The sequence below is a fragment of the Mustela putorius genome, unplaced genomic scaffold (assembly GCF_011764305.1).
Source record: "Mustela putorius furo isolate JIRA1106 unplaced genomic scaffold, ASM1176430v1.1 tig00003845_pilon_pilon_pilon, whole genome shotgun sequence".
NCBI lineage: Eukaryota > Metazoa > Chordata > Mammalia > Carnivora > Mustelidae > Mustela > Mustela putorius.
Window position 1 is genome coordinate 11,825,763 of NW_025421998.1, and position 26,472 is coordinate 11,852,234.

A 26,472-nucleotide genomic window follows, 5' to 3' on the forward strand; every position below is an offset into this window, starting at 1 on the left:
GCAGCAGGCTGGGTATGGAATGCGTGCGGAGACCGCGGGCTCAGAGACAATGGAAGCATGTGCTGCTCTGCTTCCCGCCTGTCTTCTTTATCAGCCCCCCTCGGGAAGGCGGAGAAACCATTCAGTGCAGACTAAATTAGCTTCGTCTCTGTTTCCTCTATCCCTCCAGTGGGGCTCGGGGTCCCATGCACAGAAGGCTCGGGGGTCCCCATTCTGTGACTTCTCACAGCAATGAGTGAGGACCAGGATATCTGGCACTTTGGTCAGCATCCTGTGATCTTGGGGCAATGCACTAGTTTAGGCAGAGCCCCAAAAGGATCAGGTCATAGCATGGAGCACCCCTGCTCCTTGGGCCTCACCTGGGTCTGGCTGGCGGCTGGCCTTGAGCCTTCATCCTGGCTTCCGTGCCCTGCTCTGTGCCTATGCCCAGGGCCCACGAATGTGTGGGACACCAACTGTGGGTGCCTGCCTGGGCTCTGGCGCCCTGCTTGGCCTCAAAGACCATTGTGAGGTTGCATGTGACTCATGGTGACGTCACATGAGCCCATGCCATGGACACAGCCTTGCTTTGCTGGTGCAACTGCTCCCCCCACTCAGGCCAATACCCAGAAAGGAACAGAACGTCACATCAGCTTGTTCCATTTTCCTGCTCCCCTGCTGTCTTCCCGGCCTGCAGCCCCCATGTTCCTGGGACAGAAAGGAACACGATGGCTTTTTCATGTTTCCTCAGTGTCGTCCTCCTCCCTGATCCCAGCCTTATGACAATGCATAAGGGACAGACGAGGCATCTCTTCTTCCTCAGGACAGAGATGATGGCCTGCGTCCTCTGGGCGCGGCCCTCTGAATGCTCAGAAACATGGGGTGTCTTTCTGGTTGTTTGTCTTTGTGGGTCTCCCGTGGCAAGTCCTCATCTCCCCGGGGACACAGAGGCTCTAGGTGGGGTTAGAAGGTTCCACATGCAAAGATTAGAGAGAAAAAGCAGAGCAGTTTCTCAAGAGTTGGTGGTGACTATTCCATTACACTCCTATACCCAAGCCCGGTGTCCCTCCTCCTGCCGCTTCCTTCCAAATTTGGGTGTTTCTACATGAAATACCTACACCAGGTCTTCTTAGCTGTCAAGATCAGAGAAAGAGCCATAGATGGGGTCAGTAACTGCCAGCCCAAAGCCTCACCTGGATACATGGGACCCGGAAGGCCTAGCCCAGCACCCCCAGCCACCAGGGGCTTAGCGAGCTTCTGCTGGAGCCTTGAGCCATCCACACACCCACCTCTCTGTGCCCTGCTTCCCTTACCAAAGGAGAGGAGGCTTGTGCCACACACCAGCTAGAACACCTGCTCTAACAACCTGGGGTTCCAGAACGGCACCCAGTTTGGATGAACATGATTTCTACTGAAATCACATCTACTGAGCATTGGTCATGGTCGGTTTAGGAGATGAGACACAAAGTGGCGAAATCCTCGCAGACCAGAGACGTTATGGAACAGATGCACCTCGGGGCCCCCGGTGGCTCCGTGTGTTAAGCTCCGACTCTTGGTTTCAGCTCAGGTCATGACCTTGAGGTCGTGGGATCGAGCCCTGAGTCAGGGTCCACACTCAGCACAGAATCTGCTCGAAATTCTCTCTCTCCCTCTCCCTCTGCCCCTCCACCAGCTTGAGAACATGCCTCTTTCTGAGATAAATAAATACAAGTCTTTTTAAAAATAAAAAAACAGGGGCACCTGGATAGCTCAGATGGTTAAGCCTCTGCCTTCAGCTCAGGTCATGATCTCAGGGTCCTGGGATCGAGCCCGCATCGGGCTCCCAGCTCCGTGGGGACTCTGCTTCTCCGTCTGCCTGCCTCTTCCCTTGCTGTGCTCTCTCTGTCTCTCTCTCAAATGAATAAACAAAATCTTTAAATAACTAAATAAATAATGAAAATTAACAGATAGATCTCTATACCTTCTTGTGACAATTCCTTCTTCTGTAAAAGGCAATGTGTCCTTACGGGGCTCAACCTGGCTCCTTCCACAATATCGACAGGAGGCACAGTGGAAGGACACCCCGTTCCTACCTTCACGGTACTTGAGGAGAATGTCCCAGATGCCACGGCGCGAGCAAGGGTCCACCCCGCTGGTCGGCTCGTCCAGAACCACGGTCCTCGAAGTGCCGATGAAGGCAATGCCGATGGACAGCTTCCTCTTCATGCCTCCGGACAGGACGCGTGTCTGTTTGTGCTGATGCTGCGTTAACTCCACGTCCTGGAGAGTCCTGGAAGAAAAACAAAGCCCTCATTCTTCCCCCTGAACGCCAGAAAGCCTTGCTGCAGATTTCGGCCCACCAAAAAGGACCACTAATGGCCAAGAACGTGTGAGCCACAGACACCCGGAGGAGGCCTAGAAGCCTCCTGAGTCCTGACGCTCATGAGTCCTGGCACAATGGTGTGGACCTTCTTCAGGTTCAGGTGGAATCTTGCCCACGGGCCCTGAGTGAGGGCTGGACAGCAGCATTCACCAAGGGCTGTTTCTGGAAAATGCTCCTCTCCTCCCTGGTGGAGAATATTCTCAAGGGCCCTACATTTCCTCAGGATGCTGAGAGCAAGTGGGCTGGTTGGGGGGGAGGAGGGTCAGAGGGAGCGAGGCAGAGGCCCAACTCCAGCTCCCACCGAGGGACGGTCTGCAGAATCCCAGAGCGTCCAGCCCACATGTTCTACGCTGGCAGCCACCCGCCTTCCTGATGGAGAACTTCCTGGGAGATGCCACCAGCAATGCACAGTTCATCAGGGGCCGTTCTTGTGGAAGTCAGCTGCCGGCTCCCTCCCAGGGAACGTCCGAGCGAGAGCTCCTAGTCTCAGACACCTGTGCCAAGAAAGCCTCCCCAGCCAGGCCTCGCTCCTGTGGCCGACTCTTTGCTCACAAATAAGCATCCCACTGTCCACTGTCGACTCCACAGATCCTCATCCCTGTCTTGCCCCTCTGACATGGCCCCCGCCCGCAGCGGCCTCCCCAAGCCTTGCCCAGGGCACTCAGACCAAAGTTGATTTCCGCCCCCACCGAGCTGCGGTCATCCTTCTCACTCCCAGATCGCCAACAGCCAGTCAGACACGAGGCTGGATGGGAGACAAATCATAAGGCTTCCACAGAGCTGAGCATCAAGAACCATCTGGTTCCAGAAAGTTCCAGAATCCTAGGCAAAGATTTCGCCCAAATCCCTAATTAAATGTGTCCTGTCCATTTCATTAGTCACACACTTTCCGTCCTGGCCCAGGACGAGCTCATGGGACTTCCCAGGGCCTGACCCTCCTTGTGTTTGGAGCAAGTGTGACTCGGCATTTTCCATTGGGTGAATCTCAACCAAAATTTATACCAGTCACTTAGGAGCCTGCTTGTCAGGTGTTCCCATTGGAGACAGCACCCCGGTTGGGGGGAGGGGACAGATGGTTTGTTTTCATTAGACAACCTCTAGTCTAGACCCTCCATTCCCACGGCGATGAGGCCACCACCCCCACCTGGTGACCGCACTAGAGCAGAGTTCATGACTCCTAAAACCACCTCACCCACCCCAACCAGAGATCAGTCGGCCAAGAAGACAAACAGAAACCGAGCCAGTAAGAGATCAGGTGACCTCAAGCATGTGCATCCTAAGAACATCTCTGTGGCAAGCCCCAAACCCCTCCCATCTCTGGCAAGGCCTGAACCCCATCACACTCACTCACAGCCAGCAGCACCCTGGACCTTGTGGTTTTGTGACCCGCCCCCGCCCCCAGAGGTCGACGCCAGCTCCTCGTGGCTCCCGGCATCACTCAACCCCACCACACGCAGCTGCTCACTGTCCTCCACTCACCCCAGGCCCTCCCTCCCTTCCTCTGCGAGTGTGATGTCTCCACGCTCTGCTCACCTCCGCCCATCTGCCCTGAGCGGGCCCCGAGCCCCTCGGCCCCCCTCTCCCCAGCACAGAGGGCAGCTCCCGGGCAGGTCGTCCTCTGTATTTCAGGTCACTTGCTCTGTATGTGAAACACCCGTCCTCTCCCCACGTCACATTCCCATCTTGTTACGGTCCCCCTCTGCTCCCTCTCTCTTCACTGTCTCTTTAATGGGCTCCAAGAACATCTTCCTCCCCATCATGTTCCTAAAACTGCTTCCATTTCCCGCTGCTCACCAAGGACCTCCATGTCCTAAATCCACACGCGGTTCCTCAGTCTTCATGGCCCTTGACCCCGAATAGCATCTGATGTGCTTGACCACCATCCTTCATGGACCTGTCTTTCTTTTCCTTCCCCCCGGTCTCTCCTTCTCATCCCTGGCTGGTCCCACTCATCCCCTGCATTGTCTTCACATCCAACTGCCCAGCACTCAACCCTCTGCCTTCCCTTGTCTACCCACTCTCGGGACCTCAGTAACTATCACCAATGACCTACCAGCGTCATGCTGGAGTCCCCCAGCACGCCCCACATGCCCAAGAGCCAATGAGACCGCGTAACGACATCTCAACTAAAGTCCTGATAAAGTTCCTCTTCAGACTTCTCTTATCCCCTCTAGGCCAATTTAAGGGCAAAACTGGAACGACCCGCCCTCCTGACAGATGCTCTCTCTAAAGATTCTTCCAGGGATCCCACCTCCCTTGGAGCACAGGCTAACAGATCTACAAAATCTAAGGCCTGTCCTGGACCCACTTCGGACTGTGCTGGCTCCAAATCCCTGGCTTTCAGCTTCCGCCCCTCTCACTGAGAAGCGCTGTCCTAAAACATGATCTCTCTCTGATTGCTTTTGTGCAAACTGGCTTCTTTGCTAAGTAACACACAGCACACTGGTAACTATTACGGTGGCCTACATCCAAAAAAAAAAAAAAAAAAGAAAAAGATGAAGCCTTAAGCGCAGTCACAGAGTTTGGTGGGACCCAGTGTGGCTGCAGGAAGGCGGCTGGACCCCCGCATCCTTGCAGCAGCACTGCACAGCTGTGAGCTTACAGGGAGGGAGGGCCAGGCAGGGGGACACGGCGGCTGTGCGCACGGAGTGACTGGACGGCAAGTCATTTCACCTGCCAGGCTCGGTTTCCAGTAATACCACCAAAGGTCATAAACTACCATGTGGGTTCTCATGGGCCCTGTTCACAGTGGTCTCTGCCCCCAGTCTCTCCCAGCGCTGGGGTCACAGGATAAGTCTGTGCCTGATCACCGCAGCTGATCACCCCCCCAACGGCCCCGCCCACGAGCACCTACTTGTGTGAGGAAGTTCAACCCCCTCCTCAGGACCACTTGGACTCCCGGCAGCCAGTTCTCAGCCCACCCCCCATTCTGTCATCTCCCGAGCCCCAGACACAAACTTTCCACATGCAGCCCGGGCCACACATTCCCAGTTGTGCTCCCCAGCTCCCCCCGGAGAACAGACCAAGTCCCGTTCAGAGTCTTCCCTGAGAACCTTCACTGGAAATCCAGCGCTGGCAGCGCTGTCCTGACTCCACAGGTAAGAGCTATTTGCTAGTTCGGGGAGAGCCTATGTGGCTCAGCCGGTTAAGCAACCGACTCCTGCTTTCAGCTCAGCTTGTGATCTCAGGGTTATGGAACCAAGCCCCGTGTCAGGCTCCCTACTCAGCATGAAACCTGCTTGGGATTCTGTCTCTTTCTGCCACTATTCCTGCCCCACCCTGCCTGTGCTCCCTCTCTCTCTTAAAAAAAAAAAAAATTTGCTAGGGGTTTCTTCTCATAAATAAAGACATCAGAGATATTTTTAAAGACTCTCTTCCTACACCCACCACTATCTTATGGGGCAGAGGGCAGGAGGAAGAAGACACGGCAGGCACTGACCTATTGACTTGCTGACTCAGTTCCTTCCAGGTCCACTGTGGAGCCTTTACAGAGGCAAAGAGCAGCAGGTGCTCGCGGACAGTGAGGTTGTCGAACAGGACCCCCTGCTGTGGACACACGCCCAGCTCCTTTCTGATGGAGGACAAGTCTGTCTGCAGGTTCCTGCCATTGATGATGATGGTTCCAGAGGTGGGAGCGTAGAGTCCCGTCAGCATAGATCTGCCAGAGAAAAGAAATCAGCAGAGGACGGAGGCAGTGGCTGCTTCCAAGGTGGGCAACCCAGGCCTCCCCCGGGCCTGTTTCCCACTCCTCGGGACGTTGGCTGGTTTCATCTTGGAAATGTGGGCTTATGGCAATGTTTACACTCCCCTCAATATGCTGATCAGAGACCATTCCAGTGCGTGGGAGTTTAAAATTATAAATATAGCTCCGTTTTACAGATAAGGAAACCAGCTCAAGAAAGGCATGTTTGGGGCATTCGGGGGACTCAGTCGTTAAGCGTCTGCCTTCAGCTCAGATCACGATCCCAGGGTCCTGGGATCGAGTCCTGCATCCGGCTCCCTGCTCGGCAGAGAGTCTGCTTCTCCCTCAAATGACCCTCTTTGGAAGCTCGCTGGTCCGAACTGACCTAAGGAAGCCGGGGGACCCCGTCATCTCAGGACATTTACTGTTTTGAGACTGTTTTCACGTTTCTAAGAAATTATACATACCCCCATCACAGCACGTAGCAAATCCCTAAGTACTTATGTAAGAGATGGGGAAACGTGTGTCTACAGATGGTCGCAGCCACTGGAAATGCACTCATTGCCACCCACACCAGGAGCAAGGACAAGCACCCTGTAGGCTATACAGAGCCCAGGGCCGGGCGGTCAGCCGTGGAGGCATTACCGCTACCAGGAAACCCCCAGGCATCAGCACAATGAAATAAGCCAGACTGGATTCCATTTACATGACATTCTAGAAAAGGCAGCCTCCTTTACAGCGACAAACCTCCGATCTGTGGTCACTTGGGGGTCAGCGTCAGGGGGCACAGGAAAGCACCAAGAGGGGGAACGTGCTCTGTTTCACCACCATGATGGTCACTGGTGCATGAGCCAAACCAGGTTTGGAGCTCAGCAAACCGTCCAGAGGGACTCAGACACGTCCTAGACGTGTTCCCAAAGGAACGCATGCAGGGACCTCGAAACTTGGAGAAACTCCAAATTTAAGTCTAATTGTTCTGCTGAATGCAAACACCAGGTTTTGCTTTAAGAAACGCGAGCTCGGGACGCCTGGGTGGCTCAGTTGGTTAAGAAACGCGAGCTCGCCAGAGCACGATGTGGAAGGCCGACTTTCAGAGCCGTCGTGCCACGGAATGCTTACTCCCACCCGAAAACACAGCAAGCATACTCAGTGGCCTCTCCGGCTCCATTCAGCATCGACGCCAAGAGAAAACTTTCTTTTTTTTTTTCTCTTTTGATTTCCCTCCTAGTTGAGATTTCTGAAGCTTTCTGCATGTTAATTTGCTACTTTTCTCAAGAAGTTCAAAGGAGAGTAACTCAATCACAGAAAGACAATGATTACATGATCTCACTCCTATGTGGAATTTGAGAAACGAGACTGATGAACACAGAGGAAGGGGAACACAAATAAAATAAGCGGACGTCCGAGAGGGAGGCTGACTATAAGAGAACCATAACTGTAGGGAACACGCTGAGGGCTGCTGGAGGGGAAGTGGGGGAGGGGTGCAGAAACTGAGTGGCAGGCATGAAGGCGGCCACGCGACAGAATGAGCACGGGGTGTTAAATGCAACTGATGAATCGCTGACCTCTACCTCTGAAACCAATAATGCACTCTATGTTAATTGATTGAATTTAAATAAAATACAATAATTTTTTTTTTAAAGAAGCTCAAACTTGGGGTGCCTGAGTGGCTCAGTGAGTTGAGCCTCTGACTCTTGATTTTGGCTCAGGTCATGGTCTCAGGGTCCTGGGATCCAGCCCCACACTGGGCTCCCTGCTCAGCGGGGAGCCTGCTTCTCCCTCTCCCTCTGCTCCCCTTGCTTGCACTCTCTCTCTCTCTCTCAAATAAATAAAATCTTAAAAAAAAAAAAAAAAAGAAGTTTGGCGCATATAGTCCTTTTCATTGTTTAACTAAGCATGCTTGAGTCCTACTGAAAAAGAACAGAGAAACGGGTTTATTCGCAGGACAAGTTTGACAATGTCCATGGTCTAACCTAAATGGCCTCGGGCTGCTTTGCGAACCCTCCACTTTCAAGCTCTTTATTCCTCTGGGATCTCGTGATCGGATTCTTTAATCAAATGTGGAGCCAGTGGACCCCAAACGAAAAATCAAGCCTTCACAAAAAAACCAAAGAACAAAAAAAAAAAAAAAAAAAAAAAAAAAAAAAAAACCAAAAAACTATAACCACACAAAAAGCAGAACATGAAAAAAAGATTACTGAGACGATTAAAACATTTGCAGACATCGTGCCAAATTTCATCTTCCCAGATAAGAAAGCAAAATTCAGCGTAGCGTAGGACAGTGAGAAGTGTCCTTGGGCTCTCAAAGAAGTAAAACCATGGCACATTACTTGCTGCGAATAAAAGAATTAGGGAAAAGACAACCCCCACCACCACCACCACCACGAAACTGTGTACCCAGAGCACGGAGCAGCTCGGGCGAGGGCTCGGTCCTCTGTCTCCAAACAGAAATGAAGGAAAACAAGTGTGATCTCACGTGAGCTGAGACTGTTCTTCGAAGTCCATGTGGGACGAGGATGAAATGAGACTCACATGACGGTGGTTTTCCCGGCACCGTTAGTCCCCAGCAGGGCAGTGATCTGGTCTCTGTGGAAGGTGAGGGTCAGGTCCCGCACGGCTGCCTTGTGTGGCTCGTACTCCTTGGTCACGGACACCAGGGCGACGCCCGGGGGGTCTCCTCCAGGCTTTCCCTCCCCGTTCTGCAGCGCGGACCCTGAGAAGAGAAGATGCAGGCTCTTCCTGGTGGACCCCGCAAGCCCCCAGGGTAATGCTCCTGAGCACCCGTGCAGGGCCTGCCGTGGACTTGAGCTGCAGCTCTGGGAAACACACAGCAACTCAAAACCCTTCCTTACCAAAAGCAAAGGGAGAAATTAGATTAACGGAAAACTTAAATGAAGTGGCTGGTGGCAGGGGTGCCTGGGGGGCTCAGTCAGTGAAGCGGCTGCCTTCAGCTCAGGTCATGATCCCAGGGTCCTGGGATCAGGCTCCCCGTTCATCGGGGAGCTTTCTTCTCCCTCTGCCTCTGCCTGCCGCTCCCCCTGCTTGAGCTCACTCTGTCTCTCAAATTAATAAATAAAAATCTTAAAAACAAACAAACAAACAAACAAAAAATTGCAATGTTGACTGTGGTATCAACTATCATGATGGGAGCTTGTGTATCTACAGACTGTCCCCAAAGTCTTCATTTCATGGACCAGCAGGTGTAAGTGACACACAGAGGGCCACAGGGACGGGGGTGTGCCCTGTCTCCCTGGCCGCACGCTCCTTGCTTGTAAGGGGCAGCAATGGTCTTGCTTACATGACCATGTTGGAGACACTAGCACTGGCGAGGTCGTCAGCCCACAGCCCCGGGAAGCTGTCCCCTTTGCTTTAGCTCCTCACACACATTCATGCTGCACCCAGCACACAGAAAGGCTGCAAACAGCAGTTGGGGGGGGTAACACCCCAGGGCTCTGGCCCCCAGGCTCAGCATCATCAGGGAATTCTCTCTGGCCACTTGGCCCCCAGCTGTGCTTCTGAGCCCAAGACCAGCCCCGGCCAGGCGACAGCCACAGAAGGTGCACCCAGTTACAGTGCCTTGACCCAGATGAAAAGCAGAAGCAAAACCTGCCAGAAGGGAAGACACATATCTAATACCGCTACCGCTCACAGACCTTTGTTATCAAAGTGCTCGTTGATGAAGGACAGGTCAGAACCAGTCACCTGCGGTGTTTTTGCCATGAAACCCCACAAACTCTTCCAATATGATGCAGTAAAGGGAAAATACCATGGTTTCCTTAAGCCAAAATTTCCTAAAAAACAAGACACAGTTAAAATCAGTAGACTTCTTGTTTTCTATTTGGAAGATTCTGTACGAGAATGTCTTCACTAATTAGTACGCAATGTTATTCCATGTTAAATTGTTGAAGGCACATCCCACATGTGACCCAGGGACAATCCGGGGGATGAGGTGTTAGCCGTGTGGGGAGCCCCCACGCTCCATCTTCAGCCTGACCCACGCCCCCCTCCCCCAAGTGCTCCGTGAACGGGCAGGTATTTATTAAGAATAAAAGTAACATTGAACGATTGCTGAATGTTCCCCAGAGGAAAGCTCGCCTAGCCCCACTGCCCCGTTACGGAGCTGTCACTCTCTTGTCCCGTCTTTGATGTTTGCATGGTTCCTAGACACAGATTAACAGCGTGAAGGAATTAATCCATTAGAACATCGACAAAGAAGAACACATAATGCAACATTTCCATATGAAACATCGACATTCTTCAAACGTACTCTCCAAATTCATTCCAGCCCACTTACTTAATAGTCATTTTGCCCTCATTATATGTTGAAATGAAAGTGGATTTAATTATTAACACCTCTCAATTTTCTTTAACACATCCATTCTAGCCTAAATTCGATGCGTGTTCCAAATCCTCCAAGCGATTGAAGAGATAAAGGCCTACGCGAGGACTGTTTTGACACTTGGACCCTCCCACCGAGGGGAGGTGGCTGACCTCATCCTGTCCAAGCCAAAGATTCAGAGATGTGATCACAAAGCAGAACGGGCAAGTGAAGGAGGGTGCGGGGCTGGTATCCTGTCTAACGGTCACTTCTGGTACAAGTTGAGCTGAGTGGCCCCAAATTCATGTTGCAATCTGAACCCCCAGGAACTCAGAATGGGGCAGTATTTGGAGGAAAGCTTTCAAGAGATAATTAAGGTTCAGTGAAGTTGCTGGGTCAGCCCTCATCCAATCTGGTGCCCTAATGGGAAGAGATTAGGACACAAACAGGGAGCACAGACAGACCAACAGGACACGAGGAGAAGGAGGAGACCTCAGAAGAACCAGCCTTGTACATGCCTGGATCTTGGACCCCTCCAGACTCCAGGGCAGGAGAGACTGGATTTCTCTTGGTTAAGCCATGCAGCCTGAGTCATCACACCCGCCCTAGAAAATGTGCAACACGCAGGCAGAATGTTCTCCAAGACTCTAGCAAACCACTAACTACCCCTACCCAGTAAGAGATGAGCAGCCCACGGATAATGATATCCTCCACATGCTCTCCCTTCTGACCCTGCCCAGGAGCCCCACTGTGTTCATTCACATGGGCCTGCGACCACGCCGTGTGGGGGTCTATGACCACCTCTCCCTCCCAGGGGGAAGGACACAGGCGGCTGAACTATATGCAGCAGCCCCGCGATACAAGCCTCTCTGAACGCAGCAGTGACAATACTCCGTCGCCCTCGATCCAAACAAGACATGGCACGGGAATGGAGGGCAGAGCTCCTGCCCGGGGCGTGCATGCTGAGTTTGCAGAAATAAAAGAAGAGAAGCCAACAGAGGAAGCAGGAGACTCTTTCACCAGAGCTGGTGGCTGCTACTCCAGCCCCCGCATCAAGCTGCCGTCTTCTGCTGAGGGACCCTGTTCCATGACCTTCAGTCACTGTCCTTGACAGCAATCCTGTGAACGGGCGCCACCTGCTGGATGGGCAAGTGGGCGACAGATCCACATGCCCTCGGTGGGGGCAGATCAGAGTCTGCGTGAGCAGGGGCAACGGCAGCACCGGGACACATGGACAGGAGTTCAAGGACCCTCAAACCATCCCCAGGAGGTCCACGGAGACCTGATTTGGGGTCATGGCTGCAGGGACGGGAAGGACGAGAGACACGGGAGGGACCTTTTGAAATTGGAAACAAATTGAATATTAACGGCCAGTTTGCTAATTAAGCCATCCAGCTCTAATCTGTTTGCACTTTTAAAGTCCTGCTAATTAATCTATTAATGTAAATAGAAGGGGGTGGGGGGGGAAGGTTGCCAACTCCGCTAGCAGGGAGGCCACTCAGCTCTGACGCTATCCTCTGCTCTTTGCTGTTGCTTGTAAATCCAAACGTGTTTTATGAGCACTCCATGAGCACGGGCTTCCCACTCACATCACCATATGTAGCCGGGCACAGTAATATATGCAAAGGCCCTGCGCTTCTCCAGAGCTCTTCTCCACCCAGGGAAGCTGCCTGCTGGCTCGCGCAGGGCAGGAAACTCATTAGCATTGCCCCCCAAAACCTGACAGTGATAAAAGCAGAAGTCAATGAAACTAGACAGATCGAGTGAAATCAAATTTAATTGGAAGCACATAAAGAAGAGTTTGTGAAACGAAAAGACTTGGAGAGGACCCGATGTCAGCCGGGGAGCTCTGCACAGGCACGGAGATCGGCACCTGACCTTGAACCTGGCGGGCCAGGAGACCAGGCCTCCCGCTCAGACACCAGGGTGAGACATGCAGGGGTCTGGACCCACCCCATCACTCCACGGACAGGACAGACAGAAGGACACAGAGAGCAACAGCAGACTTGCAAACAGCGACTCTCAGCTTGCTGAGACCTCATAGAGGGGTTCTGGAAATGTGGGAGGGAGGGGGGACTTTGGGCTGGCAGAGCGAACAGGTGTTTTCAGTTGTAGGTTTTATTATTATTCAGGTATGTGGAGTCCGAGAAATCAGGAAACCAGCCTTTGAAAGGATGGTTTGCTATTCAGGTCCCAGGAGGAGAGGGCACCGGGGTAGGGGGGCACTCAGGGAAGCACCAGGTCCGTCAAAAGGCGCAGGGAGAGGGCAGTGAAGGCTAGACCCTTTACTGTACTTTCTGGGGAAGGAGCAGCTGAAGCAGGGTCAGCAGGCTCTGGGGCACAGGAACTGTCCCAGTTACTGGGTCCCTGGCCCTGGGGCCATGAGGGCAGGGGACAGGAGAACCTATAGACGGGGTGGCAGGCTATAGCTCTGGATTGCTGGCTTTGCAGATGAAAAGGAAGCTCACAAGCAAATCCTTTACTATCTCTAGGAATTGCTACCCCTTGGGGGACAGTCCCTCCGGAGTCCCTGAGGCTCCAAGTTGTCAGATTCTCAGATATACAAAAAATGAAAAGGAAGGTTGATAAATGGGGGGAAGGGTAGCACAGGTGGCCTTTAGGGTGCTGGCATCTGGGGTGGTGGGTGTCCTTCAAAGGCCTGAACAATCCAGCTCAACAAACAATTGCCCTTGACCTGCCTTTCGTGAGGCTCCTCCCACACAGCCATGCAAGTGAAAAGCCCCTTCTATGGGTACCTGGGGGGCTCAGTGGGTTAAGCACCTGCCTTCGGCTCAGGTCATGATGCCAGGTTTCTGGGGTCAAGTCCACTTTGGGCTCCCTGCTCAGCAGGGAGTCTGCTTCTCCCTCTGCCTCTGCCCCATGCTCATGCTCTCTCTCTCTCTCTCTCCCTCTCTCTCTGTCAAATAAATAAATAAATAAAACACTTAAAAGAAAAAAAAATGAAAAAGAGAAGCCCCTTCTAGCAAGTCGAGCCTAGGACCTCTGAACCCAAAGCTCGTGGCTAGTTCTAATACACGCTGAATTTTCCAGAAAAGCAACCACCTTACAAACCACTGAAAAATTATAGTCTGGTACAGAAGCATCAGAATTTCAGAAAATTGCATCGGGGGTGCAATGCCAGCTGGACGTTTTTGAAAACTCAAGGCCGCACGTCTATAGCAGCTCATGTGGCTTGTGACACGCAAATTCAGGACAAAACATCTGAGATGGCTTTTAACAAACTTAGAACCAAGTATTGTCAAAATCAGCAGAGTTTTGTGACGTGCACTACATTTTATTAATAAAGGGTTTTTTTTTTAAGCTATGTCATGTTCACATCATTCTCCATATTTTTTAAGCTGTATAGCAAAATAATAAAACATCTACTTTGTAAAATCACACACTGAAATGATTACTAGGGAAGCCTCCCATTATGTTCGATCTTACTCTGATGCTGTCACCAAGTATCTACCCCGTGGCTCTCTGAAATCTGAATCATGTTACTGTTCCCTGGCCCTATCCACCCTCCGTCCTGCCGTCTGCCCAAGGATATGATCGCCAGAGCCTTCAAAACACTAGGGACGAAATGTAGGCACTGGCATGGGTGAATTATGAGACAGGGGATGTATCCTTGGTTATGCTTCATCATTACCTGCCCCATGTTTTTTTGTTTTCTTTCGTTTTTTAAGATTTTATTTTTTAGAGAGGGAGTATATGAGTATGTGATTGGTGGGGAGGAGCGAAGAGAGAGGGACAAGGAGATTCCGTGCTGAGCGTGGAGCCTGACATGGGGCTCAATCCCATGATCCTGAGATCAAGACCAGAGCCGAAATCAAAAGTCAGATGCTTAACAGACTGAGTCACCCAGGTGCCCCGACCCATGTCTTATCATGAAAAGTTACCTGACCCCACACTTTCAAATAAGACCCAGATTATTTACAAAAATGTCATTATTTTATCCACTTCCCTTGGCTCTGTTTCATCCCACATTATTCCTACTCTAATTAAAATTACTCCCACATTTCTTGACGTATAGAAATAATTCTGGTTGCTCTGAATGACCTCAACGTTAGTTTTTATAAGAGTTTTTATACCATTAACTCTGTCATATATATTTCTTGCTTCCAGTACCAAATGCGGTTAGGTCTTTTTCCTTCCCTTAAATCCAAACTTACTCCTCAGAAGTAAGAAAAACATCTGAGTACTTCCCTCCTTCTTGTAATAACGTTATGCCTGGGCATTGTTAAAATTACTTTCTTTTTATCTCTTTTATATTACAGAGAAGACAGTACATTAACTTCTTGAATCAGGTAGGTAAACAGGCCTTATTATCTGTGAATTCTATTTCAGGAGAGTAAAGGAGCATTACAAAATATTTGTCTTAAAAAGAACACATTAGGTCAGCGAGCTCCTCAAAATTGCAATCCCGCTTATGAATCTGAAAGCCCATCTGTATTTTCTGGTAATTTCATTTTTTGTTATGATTGTCAGACTGGGTGGGAGTTAAAAATAAATAGTGTAATTTGTACAGTATATACATTATTGAAATGTAATGTAAACAGTGCCACTTAAGGATATGTAAGCTATATACAGGGCAATTTAATGACATGATTTAAAAAAGGAAGACAAATCTATTGTCATCTTTGGCCAACTCCATGTCTTTTTATTTTTAGATATGTTTTCAGGGCACCTGGGTGGCTCAGTCAGTTAAGCCTCTGCCTTCAGCTCAGGTCATGATCTCAGGGTCCTGGGATCAAGTCCACATGGGGCTCTCTGCTCACCGGGGAGTCTGCTTCTTCCTCTCCCTCTGCCTCTCCCACCCAGTCATGCTCTCTTGCTCTCTCTCTCCAATAAATAAAATCATATTTTAAAAAAGAAGCTATAAAACTCAATACCCAATAAAACAAATAATCCAATTAAAATATGGGCAGAAGACATGAACAGACATTTCTCCAAAAAAGACATCAGATAGCCAACAGACACATGAAAAGTTGTTCAACATCACTCACCGTCAAGGAAATGCAAACGAAAACCACAATGAGGTACCATGTCACACCTGTCAGAACAGCTTGTCTTTGTATCCCTTCATAGTCCATGTGTGTATGATTAGAATCTCTCTGTGTGTGTCTCTGTCTATCTCTATCTCTGTCTCTCATAGTTCTTAACTTTTAAAGATTAGACTTCACTTCAAATATCCAGATGCTTTGGAAATTAGAGACAAAATCACAAGTCATTTCAGCAAGGGCATAGACTATCATCAAAATACCACTGCTAAAAATATAAAATAAAGAGACTTTGGGGCACCTGGGTGGCTCAGTGGGTTAAAGCCTCTGCCTTTGGCTCAGGTTATGATCCCAGGGTCCTGGAATCGAGTACCGCATCAGGCTCTCTGCTCAGTGACAGGAGCCTGCTTCCCTTCCTCTCTCTCTGCCTGCCTCTCTGCTTACTTGTGATCTCTGCCTGTCAAATAAATAACTAATTTAAAAAATAAATAAATAAAGAGACTTTAAAAGCTGTTTCTGCTCTTTTCATCCTGACCCAGGTGTGTGGTAAGGGTACCTTCTTCCCCACGAACATGGCAGGGAAAACCATTACTATTGGTGGCCTGGCTCCCCATGGCCTCCAGGATGCACCTGCTGTTCCACGGAAGAAATCTCACACTTGACACTGCTGACACTCTGAGTTTGGAGGTGACACCTGACCCCAGCCCCCAGCACAGCCCCTCATCCTCAGCCTGATTTCCCACCAGGTTCTAGCCCCCTGCCCTGGCAGAGAGCAGGGTCCCTCCACTCCTGCTCCACACTGTCTCTGACTTCTGCCCAACCTGGTCCCTGTGGGGCCAAGGACACACATGCCCCCAGACTCTCCTGTCCTCACTCCCCACATCCCTGATCCAGAGAACCCTGATCCTATTCATTGACAGAAGCCCACCCAGGGAGCCGCTTGGTGGCCCGGGGAGGGGAGGCGGGACAGGGACGCTCCGTCAGCCTCCAGGCACTTGTGTCCTATCCTCATGTGGCCTTTACCGTTCCTTCAGGACCTGGGCAGCCCACCTGTTTCTCAAGCCTTCACAGCTCCCTCTCAAACACATCCTACAAAACCCCCTCTGAGTTCTCATTTAAATTTAGATAATTATCATTCTAATATCCATGCATATTAGATTTAAATTCTATCAGATGAGATGATTAGATATAAATGCATGATTTAAACCGGTTTTTAGCTTCTTTGGGGCAACTTTGATGACACAGAATTCTTACCGGGAATCAAGTTGTTCAAGTACCAACCACATAAGAAATAAAGGCCTGAATCGAAGGCCATCATCCAGCAAACCCAGCCGAATGTCATGCCCGACGGTTCCGGAGGCTGGTACATGTTACTCCACTGGACCCCTGGAAGGAAGGGAAAGGCAGAGTCAGAGCCTCACAGCCTCTCTCGGGGCAGATCTGGGTGAGTAAGTCCGTGCATTCTGGAAGCTCAGAGCAGAGCTGAACGCAGCAGAGACAAAGGCAGGCCCTCCCACGGATCACGGCTCCTCAGAGGAGCTGGGAGCCTGCCCAGTCTCCCGTGATTTCAAGGAAACCAGGTGGACTGGCTTTACCCACTTTCAAATATCCAACATTTTGTTGTTGTTGTTTTATTTTAGTGTTGTTTTACTTCTACCTCGTTTCTTGTCTCACCAAAACGCATCTATTGGGGCCACTGGGCCGTGGGGGGTAATCACACACCCTGAGGCAAGCCCCAGCGCCTTGTTCCAGACATACTGCTTTGGAATGAAGACCTTGTCCTCTGCCCTTGTAACAGGACACTTGGAAACACCTAGAAGCCTGAATCCCTGGTCTCTTCTGACCAAGGCTTCTCCCCTTCCTTACCTGCTTCTTGCCCTTCTAGGAAGGTGACGAAAAACACTCCTTGTCCAAAGGCCGTGGTGGAGAGCAGGCACTGCCCACAGGGAACGGAGAGAGAAACAGCACATTAGCAATGCCCTGAGACCCCAGAAAACCCACGGCGCTACATGCAAACGCAGAAGCCGCACGCGCACCCCTGCCCCCCGGCGATGGCAAAGCATCACACCAGGCAGTGATTTCGACATTGGACCCTGGGAGGCCGAGCCAAATGTCAGCCCACTCTGGTACGCTGATAACAAGCTAGTTTTTAATGGGGAAGGGAATTCCCTAAAGTGCCAGAGACCCGAGCACCGCGCGTACAGAAACGTGTAACAGGAAACAGTGGAGAAGGGAACGCAGCGATTTCTTGTTTTTCATTATTAAGTGGATGGCCTGGAGCGTGCCACAGGCAGACCTACAGATCATCCCCGCTATTCTGCGCTAGAGAGAGAGCGCCCTGGAGGAAAGCGCTGCTTTGTTTCCACTGGGCAGGTCCTACATCCACGAAAGAACCTGCTGAACCGTATTTCACACTTAAAAACATCAGACACCAGAGTTAGGGGTTTTTGTTTTTGTTTTTGTTTTGTTTTGTTTAGTTATGTTTTTTGTGTTTTTTGGCAAGGAAACGTTTGAACATGGGAAGAGGAACTCAAACATTGTATGCTGGAACGTTTAAACAAAGGCATTGAAGTAAAGGCACCGCAGTATTTGAAATTCGGGCCATGTAAGGAGTAGCGGAGAGTGGGGTTGGGTAAAGGGTCCCAGTCATTTTCAGGATTCTCAAAACAGCTAACAAACACTAACCCAAAATTACTGGTTCCGCTATTTAGAACGGGTGAACACCCATCAATGGATAAATGCTGATTAAAAGTGGCATTTCGGGACACCTGCGTGGCTGTTGGTGAAGCGTCTGCCTCCGGCTCAGGTCATGATCCTGGGGTCCTGCGATCGAGTCCCACATTGGGCTCCCTGCTCAGCAAGAAGCCTGCTTCTCCCTCTGCCTGCTGCCCCTCCCTGCTTGTGCTCTCGTGCTCTCTCTCCCTCTCTCGCTTACTCGCTCTCAGGTAAATAAGTAAGTAAATAAATAAATAAATAGAATCTTAGATAAATAAACACGTAAAGACGGCATTTCTTCAACGGAATGCGTATCCATGGCCAGTAGGAAAGGCGGAGGTTCACAGATGCTGGAGAAAAATAATGGGGCTCTCACAGAGGTATTCTCCCTGAGTCTCTAAGGGAGCAGAAGAAGTGACGCTGTCCCTACAAGCAAGGGTCCATCAGCTGTCATGGTGCCTTGTGGGACAGGTGACCTCCCATGGCCTTCAAGGGTCCTGTAGGAGCCCTGAGCTCCTAGCCCTCCTGGGCACCTCCCAAATTCTCCCTCAGTGTCTCCAGTCACACCTCCAGTCAGACTGTATTTGGGGAACCTGGCCTGACCTGTGTGGGGAGGAGAGATCTGGGGCTGGCTCTCTGCAGCCGACCGTCCTCACGGTCATGCATGCGTCCCTTCCCCATGGACAGAGCTCCCAGCGCCCGCCGAGCACTTCTCACCCAAGAAGGAATGGGTGTGTCTCTTCTGTGTATTTTGTGTCACACACCCAACAGAATGATCCTACCCATTCAGGCAGGCACACTTTAAACGGTGAATGATTCTGACGTCGCTAACAGAGGGATGGTTCCCCTCAGTGTGATGTCATTCCTGATGTTTTGAGAAAAACACTTATTTTTTGCTGCTAAAATAGCTTTGGAAATCTATGTCTTTCCATCCGTGAAACACAGACACGGAGGTCCTACGCTGCCTTTGGGGCGTGGCCGATTTCCAAAACGCCCCCAGAGGAGAGACCCCGTTACGTGGGAAGTGCCAATTCGTCATGGGCTCCCTTCCAGGAAAATCACTACAATGCCAGTGCACGGAGGCTGCAGGGTTGGCCTCCAGGGACCAAATAAAGAGAAGGAACTAACCGGGAGCCCACCCAGATCTAGAAATGACAGACCGATGGAGTAAAGTCATGACTGATTTGTCGAGTAGACGCAGCAATTAAAAAAAAGAAGAAACTTACCAGAAACGTCTGCACGACAACACTGAGTTGGTTATGGAGAACCAACAGCACTATGTAGGGCAGAAAGCTGATCATGTACACCAGGCTGGTACAGAGGGCAGCTGTGTTCGCTCGGCTGAAAAACACACTCAGGAAGTAACTCAGCATGACGACCGACACCCCAAAATCCAGGAGAAAGAGGAAAATGATACAGGCGTTGCTGTGCACAAAGATGCCGCTCGCTTTGAGAATGACGGCCAGGGCAACACTGCTCAAGGCCAACACGGCCATGTTCTCCAGGAACCAGGCCAGGAAGAAGACGGTGGGATGCACGCCCATCATTCTCGTGTACTGTCAAAAGAAGGAAACGCAGGGTTATCACCGGGATCCTTGAGAAAGAACAGATCTTGTCAGGGGAGGCAGGTGGCACTAGAAATTCCCATGCTGGGGCCAGCCTGGCCATCAGCCCCGCGCAGAACCTGGAGCCCAACACCCCTTGTAGGGAACGCTCCCCGGGGAGGTCACAGCCATGAGCCCACACCGCAGAGGGGCAGGACCAGCCCCCAGCTCCCAGGCTCCAGCGATGGCCATCATGCCTTGCGCCTCCTTATCCAATCGGACTTTGCCAGCTTTGCTTCTTTTTCCTTTTTTTGTTTTTTCAGTTTTTTTTTTTTTTTTTGTTACTTGCCCTTTTAATTTATTTATTTTTTTTAATTTTTTATTTTTTATAAACATATATTTTTATCCCCAGGGGTACAGGTCTGTGAATCACCAGGTTTACACACTTCACAGCACTCACCAAAGCACATACCCTCCCCAATGTTGTTTTTTCAGTTTTTTGCTTTGTTTGGTTTTTGGTTGTTTTCCATCTTTTTTTTTTTTTTTTTTTCCCTTATTTCAGTGGTGTTGGTTTGGTTTAAGGAAGACAAACAGAACAATGAAGGGAGGGGGATACTGGACCCTAAGCTGTTCAGGTTGGGGAGGGGTCTCTTGCATGACTGTTAGAGGGCATTTTGCAAGAACAACTGAGCCTGAAGTAATAACGAGATGAAGGTCTCTGGTAAGCTGCTCATTTTCCATCTGTAACTTCGGGGTATCTTGGAGGGTGGTGGGGCTGCTCCCTGGTAAAAGGCGACCAAGTCAGCATGACTGACCCCCAGTCCTCAGTCCCCATGCCCAGGGTCCTTGCTGGGTGGGTGAGGAGGAAACACAGAAATGCAGGAAAATTCCATTCTGAGTAGGTGAACAACGTGGGAAACAGCAGTGCCCGTCCCAGTCAGACTGAATGCGAACTGAGACCTTGACCTCGCTGCTCCTTCACCTTAATAACGCAAGCAAGGGGGTGCATGCGCCCATCCCCCACAAAGGCCAGCCTTCACTGGGTACTTTCAGGAACGTTCCTTCTTAACCACAGATGTGATAGTTTCAAGTTTTAACGGTAGTAAAACAAGAACATCAAGGCTGTCATGAAGGGATTTAATCCTAAATCAAGGTGGGGAGTCTGCCCTTACGTCTTTCCGGGTCGTTTAAAACTTGCTGAATGGGCGATGCTGGCTCCTTTCTTTGAACCTGGCCTGCCTGTCCTTGGGCTTCCTTCTATCCCCGCAGAAAACACCTGTTAGCCTGGCAGAGCGTCAGCTCCGATGTGAAACGCTCTTCCCGGGGCCCCCTCCCGGCTGCGCACAGGGGCCCCAACAGAGGGGAGGGCAGGTGAAACAGAGTACGGGGGTTAGTCATGGGACAGGATTCGGCTCCAAAGCCCCCGCCGCCCCCGCTGGTCCCCCGAGCAGGCGCTCGGCCGATTACCTCTTCTATCTGGATCTCTCGCTCGTAAACCAGCTTTCGGACCATGCTGCTCACAGACACCATCCACGTCAGCATCATTATCAGAGGGAAGAAGAAGCCGACGTTGTTCAAGAATCTGCAAGGAAGTAATCCCGTCAGCACCCAAGGACGAAGGAAGCGGCTCCAGGGTAGGGCTCCTGCATACACGTTTTCACGTTGTCCTTACGCGCGACCAAGCCCTTTCAAGGGGCAACATCTCGTCTGGCCATTTCAACGGGATGGCTGGCTGGCGTCCTGATTTAGGAGGCGTGTGAAACTCACAAAGGAGAAACACTGGCTGGAGGTCCCTCACACAGCCACTGTCCCCCAGCCCCAATTGCTGCCCTCTGACGCCTTCCTAAGCAGAGCTCGTGGGAAGGACACAGGTCACTCATTCATGACTACAACCTCCCCTACTTAGTTGGGACTCCTGTGTGTCTTCAATCGAAAATCTCAGTTGACCATAGATTATGGCCTTACAAGATATGTGAAAACTGATCGTTGGAATTCTCCCTGTGGCCAACCACCTGGGTGGCTCAGTTGGTGTCTGACTCTTGGTTTCAGCTGAGGTCATGATCTCAGGGTTGTGAGATCGAGCCCCGAGTCAGACTCCATCAAAGAGTCTGCTTGTCCCTCTCCTTCTGCCCCTCCCCCCTCCCCTGCTCTCGTGCTCTTTCTCTCTCTCTCTCTTTCATAAATAAAATATTTTTTAAAAAAGAAAGAAAAGAAGTCTCCATATCTCTTCTTCAACCACTCACTTCCCACTCCCGCTCTCCGGCTTCTCTAACACACACTTGACATGGCCCTTACCTAGAACGCCCATGACAGCCACTCCTCAAACCCAACGGGACATTCTCCATTGTTATCCGTCTTCACTTCTTGGCTGTGTTTGGTGCCAGTGACAGCTCTCTCCTTCTTTCCTCCTTCTGTACCTTTTATACCACTCCTGGCTTTCTCCATTTCTCCTCGGTCTCCCTTACTGTGACTTCTCAGCCCAGCCCTGGGCTCTGCCTCCTCACCTCATGCCCCCTGAGCTCTAGACCCACATATCCATTATTTGCTTCATCAAGGAGGCCGCCCAGAGGGGCAAGCCATGTGACTGGGCGTGTGGTCCGTGAATGAACCGAAGAGAGAAAGGTCCTGTTCTGAAACATTCTGCATTCTGACGGCCAGGTGGGGGCGGGGGGTGCACCTGATGTAAACCAGGACAAGGAGATACACAGTATGGCATCAAGTATGAGGAAGTACAGCTTCCGTGGGTAGGGATGCTATCTCAAACAGGTAGCTGGGCAAGGTGTTTGTGGGAGAAGTGTCAGAGCAGAGAGCGGATGAAGTAAGGAAATGAGTCCCCCAGAATGTCAGGGATCTGAAGGAAGATGGCTCCAGGCAGAGAGGCAGCAAGGGAAGGCCTGGAGGCGGGAGCACCGAGGCACAGCTCTGGAGCGGCCAAGGACCGCATGGGTTGGGAGATGGTGTGGCGCGTCAGCTGGGGCCAGATCCCGCAAGGATTTTCTATACCCGGGTGACAGCAGATTTACTCAAAGAACAAGGGAATTCCGCAAAAGGGTTTTAGAAGGGAAGAGGGAAATAGGGAGGGGACCCATTAGGTGTAAGCTTTTTAGAAAGACTGAATGCAGTGTAGACAGAGAAAGTCCATGAAGAGGGAGGGGGAAAGCCACAGCAAATGTGCAGCCATGTAGACAAGACAAGGGGGCGGGCAAAGATGCTGACCGGAGACAGAACCAGCTCTCTGGTCCCTGTTGCAACAGCCTGCAAGGGCACCCCTGCCCAGACCTCCCCTTCAGAGTGCTGGCCCCAGTGTGGACCATCTGTCCTTCCCACTGGACGGTAAGGCCTCCCCCTGCATCTCCTCTGCTTGGCAAAGGCTGTCCACGTAGTAAATGCGAAAATATTTGTTAGGGAAACTGTGACTAAGTAAAAAAAGAAGGGGGGTCGGATTGACGTCTTTGTTTTTATTCATTTCCCTGCCTGAGATGATTATAATGACCATCAATTTGGTGAATCGCATTTTAAAGCTAAGCATCAGCTGACTCCAACATGATCCAGAGACACTAGAAAGTTAGCTCCCATGCCGCTCAGCTTGGCAATTTTTCTGAGGCTTTTTAGTCCTTGTTTTTTTTAGTGTCCAGTGCACGTAGAAGGCTAGGAAGAGGAAGCACCATATCCTATATACACCTGCACATCCCACAAGTGACATCTCTTCTCCCAGATTAACCCAAGTTACAGGAAAAAAAAAATGACACTTGGATCACTTGTAAAGCTAAAAAACAATGAATACAGAGCTTACTTGGGGGATGGGAGGTATTTGAAAAGAGCTTGTCGATGTTCATGAACTTTATCTTTTCTACTTAAAAACACTGGACCTGGGGACCTGGAGGGCTCCGTCGGTTAGGCATCTCCCTTCGGCTCAGGTCATGATCTCAGGGTCCCCCCAGGTTGGGCTCCCTGCTCAGCAGGAGGCCTGATTCTCCCTCTTCCTTTCCCACCCCACCCCCTTGCTCATGCTCCTTGTCTCTCTCAAATAAATAAATAAAATCTTTAAAAAAAAAAAAAAGGGCACTGGAATTGATAGCTATTGACCTCTGTTCTTCTAGCACCTTGAGCCTTACAAAAGAGCCCATAAGTATCCCACACAAATATTAAGATTCCATCTGAGTGGGGTGCGTGGGTGGCTCAGTGGATTAAAGCCTCTGCCTTCAGCTCAGGTCATGATCTCAGGGTCCTGGATTGAGCCCCACATTGGGCTCTCTGCTCAGCGGGCAGCCTGCTTCCCCTTCTCTCTCTGTTTGCCTCTCTGCCTACTTGTGATCTCTGTCAAATAAATAAATGAAAATCTTAAAAAAAAAAAAAAATTCATCTGAGTTACTGCCCAGAAGTCACACTAGGTCAGGATTCTATTGAGCCTGGGGCTATGATGTACGCGTCCTATGAAACCCCCATCCACCTACCCACATCTTCGTAATGACAAAGTTGTTGTGTCAGGCTTGTGAGTAAACCCAGCTCTGGAGCCCTTACAGCCACAACCGCAGATTCCAGGGAACATCCAGTCATTCTGCACGTACCTGGCTGAGTGAGGCTACTTGGGAGAAGCGGACGGAATGAGAAATTGGAATACGTGGCTTGTGTGCCTCACCCTTTCCTACTCCACTCCTGAACACCAGTCCCAAATCAACAAGAGTTGGGAAAAACGTCCATTTCAGTTTTGACAAATGCCTGGAAGTACTGGAAACAATCAAGGTCAAGAAGGCGGCACGCGGGGCGCCTGGGTGGCTCAGTGGATTGAACCACTGCTTTCGGCTCAGGTCATGATTTCGGGTCCTGGGATGGAGCCCCGCAGTATCGGGCTCTTTGCTTGGCAGAGAGCCTGCTTCTCCCTCTCTCTCTGCCTGACTTGTGATCTCCTTCTCTGTCAAATAAATACACAGAATCTTAAAAAAAAAAAAAAAAAAAAAAAAGGAGGCAGCACACAGGAACGCGGATGAAAGATGTCAGCCGCGAAACCCCGCCCCCTGCAAGTGTAGAAGATGCCATCAAAACTGCACCTTTGAAGGTCTAGGGGCATGACCTGAGGGTATAGGACAGTATGTGTTAAGTGGGTGCCAAGCTGCATGTTAAGGTGGGTGGTGTCAGAAACCACTCTTGCACCCAGACCCTTTTGCCAGGGAAAGAGAAGAGGAACGTTATGTGAGGAGCACATGTATCTAGTGGAAGCGCTCGGTCCTTGTGGCTATTAAAGTCACCTGGTCCTCACCACTGACGGGACCCCCTGGCAAATGACTGGGCAGGAAAACCCGATTCATTCAGAACCAATAACAACCAGAACAAAATCCAGCACATCCGTACAAAGAATAAAGGTGGTTGAGTCCCACCATTACCAACAAATGAAAAACACGTGCCCAAAAAGACAAGGTCACACGAGGCAGATGAAAATAGTGAATGTATTACTTGCCATCGATGGAAAAATAGTTAATGAGGCAATTCCGCATATTGAAAAACACACCCAGCAGAACTGTTACAATTGGGTGATGAGGTGATAAGATAATAAGAAGATAGGAAATCGGAACTGGGAGAACCTTGAAAGAAACAGAAGAGAGAGAGTAGCCATCAAACAAGATATAGTTAGAAGACGCACTGGTCAAATTAATGCCGCACAAAACGTGGTATGGGACATAAAAAACTGACATAAGAAACACAACTGAAAGAAACAGAAATAAAGAAAAAGGTATTTTTTTTTAATTAAGGAAATGTTATGGATAAAAAATATGGGGAAAAGAAATCTATGCAATTGGAGACCTTGAAGAAGAAAATCCAGGGCTGGAAGATAATAAATCGGTAATGCTGGAACCCATCAAAAGTTTCCAGGCAAGAAAACTGAAATCTACACATTGAAAGGTCTTATCCTGTGCCATGGACAATTATTCTAGAATGGTCTACAGTGAAATGTATCCCACTAAATTTATTGAATTTTCAAGTCACTAGCAACTTGGCAAAATTACCAGGTCAGATAAAAGCAGGAAAATATCAGAATGGCCTCAGATTGTTCCATAATCACATCCAAGGCCAATGATAATGGAGTTATTTCTACAAAATACTTGAGGAAATACTAAGTCAAGGATTTCATATCTAGCCGGGCTGCCTTTCAAATATAAATGCTGCAAAGAATTCTAAGTACGTAAGAACCCAGGTTACATTATCTCATATGATCATCTTAAGGAAATTACTAGAAGACAAATTTTAGCCCACCCAAGGATGACCAGTAAATTACAGGGTAAGGATAATAATAAGCAATGAACATGTGTTCTGGTAAAAGTAAGACTAAAACAAAAAATGGAAATTCAGATGACAAGACAGACTGGAAATGTTATGTTCCCTGAAATGTAGAAGTGATATGACAAACAAAAATTGGAAGGTTAGCAGAAATGAATCAGAAAGAAAGAATAAATTGATGACTATCAAAATCAGAGGCTACTTGTTCAGGATTCACAAATGTAGAATATAAGCATAGGCATCTTTCATGGTATAAGAGAAGACATTGACATAATATCAACCAAAATGACATGGTGGAGAGGAAAATTTAATGACAGAAGAAGAGGAATTTTTATTTTGCATGGTAAAAAAAATATATACACACACACATATATGGTTAATATTATTATATATATAATAAATATATTATATATTATTTTATATTTATATATTTTATATATATGGTTAGTGTTATTTTATTATTATTTATATGAAGTTCCAATTATAAGATAACCACCAGCATGATAAAGCATTATTAAATATAAGTTTATTTTTTTAAGATTTTATTTATTTGCGAGAGAGAGAATGAGTGGAGGGAGAGACAGTGGGAGAGGAAG

General features: G+C 49.7%; 1 protein-coding gene across 1 annotated transcript in view; it reads right to left on the bottom strand.

The window, feature by feature from the left end:
- ABCA13 (ATP binding cassette subfamily A member 13) overlaps positions 1-26,472 on the bottom strand; it is a 320,465-nt gene that overhangs the window by 156,791 nt on the left and 137,202 nt on the right. The window contains exons 33-40 of the mRNA XM_045089507.1: positions 21,071-21,185; positions 19,286-19,615; positions 17,211-17,280; positions 16,599-16,730; positions 9,677-9,814; positions 8,556-8,736; positions 5,781-5,999; positions 2,052-2,248 (exon numbers count right to left, since the gene is read on the bottom strand). Of these exons, the coding sequence (XP_044945442.1) occupies positions 2,052-2,248; positions 5,781-5,999; positions 8,556-8,736; positions 9,677-9,814; positions 16,599-16,730; positions 17,211-17,280; positions 19,286-19,615; positions 21,071-21,185 (1,382 nt within the window). The remainder of the gene's footprint in view (positions 1-2,051; positions 2,249-5,780; positions 6,000-8,555; positions 8,737-9,676; positions 9,815-16,598; positions 16,731-17,210; positions 17,281-19,285; positions 19,616-21,070; positions 21,186-26,472) is intronic.